Here is a 4,917-nt window from a genome sequence, read left to right on the forward strand (position 1 = left end):
GGCCTGGGTCCAGGAAGGACAGGTCACTGGAGTCACCCAGGAAGCAGATGGGGATGGGAGGGACCTGGGGACCCAGCAGAAGTCCTGGGACAGGAAGGGTGAGGGGGCTGGGTCGGCCTGGGGGTGTCCAGCCGGGTCTGGAAGAGAATAATTAGTCAAATGGCTGCACTGACCATTTGGAAGCAATTAACAGGGTCGCTATTACCGCATTACGCACCCCCCACCTGGTTCCGTATCACAGGGAGGGCAGGGCAGTGGGTGGGTGCCTCAGCCCAGCCCCCTTCTTCCCTCCCAGGAAGCAACTGGGCATCCCCCTCTGAGGACTTAATCATTTGGGCTTTCCTGCACTTTGGGGACCCAGAAAGACCCCAGCTGAGAAGAGGGGAGGCCTCGCAGCAGGCGAGGGTAGGTAGGGGTGATGGAGGAAATCGAGCTGTGGAGGTGAGCTGTGAGGAGAGCCATTGTCCATGGGATGGGTCCCTACAGGGTGAGCTTCATGTCCCCAGAGTCCTTGGGCTCTGGGGTGAAAGACAGACTGGAGGGCTGAGGGTGAGACTGCTGCCAGGGCCTGGGGTCTCTGCTGGCTTCACTGAAATCCCCATCACTAACGAGCAAACTAGCAACTAACTAGTCATGTCACCAAGAACACTAAGTGCCTGCTGGCCAGGGGCCTCAGTGTGGGCTGATGTCCAGGTGTAACTCGGGACCCCTCAGTCCCAGAGGCCACCCTTCTGTCTCAGAGGCACCCAGTTAAAGGGGAGAAGTGGCTGTTGATGCCAGCTGTCTGTTTTGACCCACTGTGGGCCCTCACACGATGGAGTGGGTCCTTATGCTCCTGGGAGTTTCCACAGCTGGGTTTGGGAAGGAGATCACCACGTCTTTCTTCCTAGTTTTAGTCTAGATGCTCTGATGAAAGCTGTTCAGGGTCCTGGCAGCAGGAGGCCTGCACTGACCCACGCATGGTGCGAGGTGCCCGGGCCAGGAGTGGCACCCAGGTCTGCTGTGGTGCGTGGGAGAGTCCCCCTGACACCCTCTCCCTGGGGCTCTGTCGGTTTCCTGGCGGCAGGGGACCTGGCAGCTCTCATATTGTTAATGAAGGAGGGGGTGGGGCCCATGGCAGTTGTCCTGTGAACCCAGAGGCCAGTGCTTCACTGGAGGTTCAAATTCATCACCTGCTCCTGGGGAGAAAGATGGACCGTCTCCTCAGGTGCACATTCCAGCCTCGGAATCCTACTGGAGGGTCAGCTCCTAGTGGCTGCAGCTGGACTGAGTCTGAGTCCCCTTCCTGGGCATGTACAGATAGGCACGGAGAGAAGCAGGCCCAGCCCCGCCTGCCGAAAACAAGGGGCTGTGCCCTCCCTTCCTCACCCCTTATCTCTCGCATTTCTCAGTCTCTCTCTCTCAACCTCCTCCCTTCTTTTCTTCAGCCTTTACTATCTATGAGCTAAACTGTGAACAAAACCAAAGAGCCCCCTTCCCCAGAGCAGCCCTGCTAGGCTGGAAAGCCACTCTTGACCCCGGCTCCAGGGCGGCCATCCCTGCCCCACTCTAAGGCCCAGGTTGGGTAGACCTGGGGACAAGGCAGACACTGAGACAGGGGCGGGACTGGAGGAAGGCTCCCACGTCCTCTGGTCACCAGACTGTCAGACAGGGAGCCCAGAACCCCTCATATCTGCCTTCTGGCCTCTGTGTGTGTGTGTTGGGGGGTGCTGTAGAGAAGGAGGGTGGGGTCTGCAGGAACAAACCCCAAGCCAAAGGCCTTTCACAGTGACCCTCCTTCCACCAGAGCTCTGAGGCTGTGAATCCCAACAAAAGCAGGCAACCCGACTTCCTCTCACAGAGCAGACGGTGAATTTGAACCCTGAACCTTTCTGTTCTTGAGACCCAGTTTCACCATCGTTGTCTCTAAGGAGCATCCTGGTTGTACTTGCTCCAAGATGGGCCTGTGTTCTTTCATCGGTCCATGGGGTTTTCACTACCCTCCAGCACCACGATTCAAGGACATCCAGTCTTCTGTCCTCCCAATTCATTGTCCAACTTTCAGAAGCATAGAAGTAATTGAAAAGACCATGGATTGGATCAGGCACCTCTTAGTCTTTAAACTGACATCCTTGCTCTTGAGCACTTTGGAGAGGTTGTTTTTTGTTTTAATAAAATTTTTATTTTATATTGATTTACTCACAAAGTTCATAAACATTGCTTTTCACAGTGGATCTTTCACATTTCCTTTACCCACTCCTCCCTCTACCCATCTAATTGTGAGACCGTCTGATTAAGCCTCTGCCCACCCTCACCCTCTGCTCCTACCCTCTCCGCCTTGGATCCTCATACATATTTTGCAAGTTACCTTTCTAGTTCTACAATAATGGTATCATTCGGTATTTGTCCTTATGGGACTGAGTTCGTTTACGTGGCATAATGCTCTCCAGTCCCTCCCAAGTTAGGTAGTGATTTTCAAGATCATTGCTCCTGCCTGCTGCATAGTATTCCATCATGTGGATGTATCATAATTTCTCAATCCATTTGATTGTGCTTGGATATTCGGGCTGTTTCTGGAGAGGTCTCTTGAACACAGATTTTTCCCAGAGCAAGATATCTTTTTGATTTCTTGACTGCTGGTACCGAGGGTGTTGATTGTGAATCCAGGTAAAATGAAATTGCTGACAACGTCGATCTTTTCTCCATCTGTCATGACGTTGCCCATTGATCCAGTGCTGAGGATTTTGGTGTTGTGGGATGGGCTTTTTTAATAACATTTTTACTTCCTTTTCTCCATTGTTGTACATTTCCTTCCTCCTCCCCACCCTCCCCACAATGGACCCCTTGCTCCCGATCCTCGTTGTACATGTAACGCCCAGTCACGTATTCCTCTCGGACTGTTTTCCCTTCATCTTTTCTAATGCAATGCTCATTAACTATTTTGGTTGGTTCTTTACATTTTATTTTATATTGATTTGCTTACAAAATCCATAAACATTTATGTTTCACACTATCCTTCATTCATATTGTGTATCATACAGTCAATCCCATTCATCATATTTTATAAAATTAGTCTCCATTGAACTATGCCCACTGTTTCCCTGTCTCTGTTTCCAGAGCCCCGCTGAATCTTTCCCATTTCCTTTACCTCACCTCCCTCCACCCATCAAATTGTGGGACCCTTTGATTTCCCCCTGCCCATCCTCGGTTCCCCCCATCCCCCCCATCGTGGGTCCTCATACGTATTTTCCCAGGTATGTTTCTACTTATACAATTAATGGTCTTAGGTAGTATTTGTTTTTATGAGACCGAGTTAGTTCACTCAGCAAAATGCTCTCCAGTCTCTCCCACGTTCCGTAGTGACTTTTTGATGTGATATACATCATTCTGGAGAAAGCGGAGAGTCAGAAACAGAGAGAAAGACCCTCAAAGAGCTGAATAGACATGGTGACTGCAGCGGTGGGCTTGAGCCTATCAAGAGGATGAGGATGGTGCAGAACAGGATAGGGTTCTGTTGTTCATAGGTTGCTATGAGTCATTCTCAACCGGGTGGCTCCTGACAACAGCCTTTCTGTAAGTAAACTAACAGTAACCCCCACGCCTCCGCTGAGAGGGTCTCTACAGCCCTGTCTCCTCTCTGCATCTCTGCCTCCCTGCTTCTCCCTTTCAAAGTCTCTGTTCCTTTGAGTGCTGCTGGGAAACCCAGGGAAGCAGGGCTATTGTGTTCAGGGGGTACACCCCCTCTTGTGCATCTGGGGTGGCTCTGAAGAAGCAGCCAGCAGTGCCAGCCCAAGGTCGTGGACAGGGTCCCTAGAGGCCTGCTCTCCTATGGGTTCTGACCCTTAAAGTGGGTCCACACACGTGAGGGCTGGGCATAGGCAACCCAGCCAGAGGCCCTGTCCAAGGAGGGACTGCGAGGTACTGGAGTTCCAGGCCCGAGGTGAGGGGCACACTGGAGTGGACACAGTGCTCTGTTTGTATGAGGCCATGGAAGTTGCAAGTGTGCTGGTGGAGGGTGCTAAAAGAGCTCATGAGAAACCCCCCCCCAGCCCCCTCATTCCCTGATCCCTCCCCCTCCCCTAGGCAGGGCAAAGACCCTACTGCAGAGTGGAGGGATGGGGAGAAGGCCCCTGGACTCCTCCAGCCTGCAGGCCACGTTGCACACCCTGCTTCTCAATGGAGGTCAGGGAGCTACTGGGGAGAAGGGTCCCGGGAGCAAGGGGGAGGCGAGCCTCCGGTCTCCCTAAAGGCCACCGATGAGATGGCTCCCCTTCTGTTGTGGCTCACTTGGCAGGCACCCTACAGGCTGTCCACACAGCGGGCCACCTGGGGGTCCGCTGTCTCTCCCTCCGTGTCAGGTCTCTCGCTCGGTCACTGTCTCTGTCTGGCTCGATCCGTGGCGCCCACGCCCTGGTCTCGGTTTCTCTCCTCTCTGTGGTCCTTGTCTGTTCTCTGGCAGCTCGACTCCAGCCTCTGTGAGCGCCTCTCTCACTCCTACTCTGTCTCCGGAGCCTTGCTCTGCTCTCTGTCAGGTCCCCTCTCCCCAGCCCACCACAGGCAGGGACTCTGAGGCCTTTGACAGGCGCAGACAGCGCTTTGTGGGACCCGCCCGCCCGACTCGGGTGCTCTAGGGGGTGGGACCCCTCTGATGGGGACAGTGCCTTGGTCCTTGCAGGCGTTCCTGGGGTGAGCGCCACCCGAGGTCTCCACGCGCGCCCGCGGCCCCTCCGCCACCCTCCGCGGCTGCCTTCACTGTGCGCCGCCTTTCAGGGACATTCGTCAGCGCCACTTCCCCGCAAGTTGTTTTCGCGGACATCAGTCATCGGTGGCGTCCCATTGTGCAGGGCGATTGACGGGGGGCGGGAGGGGGTGACAGGGCCTGGGGCGGCCGCTTCGAGCCTCCCTCTATAATTTTCTGAGGCATAATTGGCCTGGGGG

At 54.4% G+C, this 4,917-nt stretch overlaps 1 protein-coding gene across 1 annotated transcript in view; it reads left to right on the forward strand.

Annotated features, from left to right (window-relative positions):
- Window positions 1-418: 418 nt before the first annotated feature.
- The window catches only part of FGF3 (fibroblast growth factor 3), a 14,106-nt gene continuing 9,607 nt past the window's right edge, over window positions 419-4,917 (forward strand). Inside the window, exons 1-2 of the mRNA XM_006893381.1 lie at window positions 419-441; window positions 4,655-4,804. Of these exons, the coding sequence (XP_006893443.1) occupies window positions 419-441; window positions 4,655-4,804 (173 nt within the window). The remainder of the gene's footprint in view (window positions 442-4,654; window positions 4,805-4,917) is intronic.

The sequence above is a fragment of the Elephantulus edwardii genome, unplaced genomic scaffold, assembly GCF_000299155.1.
Source record: "Elephantulus edwardii isolate Elephantulus edwardi_28Jun2011 unplaced genomic scaffold, EleEdw1.0 scaffold00126, whole genome shotgun sequence".
In the NCBI taxonomy this organism is placed as follows: domain Eukaryota; kingdom Metazoa; phylum Chordata; class Mammalia; order Macroscelidea; family Macroscelididae; genus Elephantulus; species Elephantulus edwardii.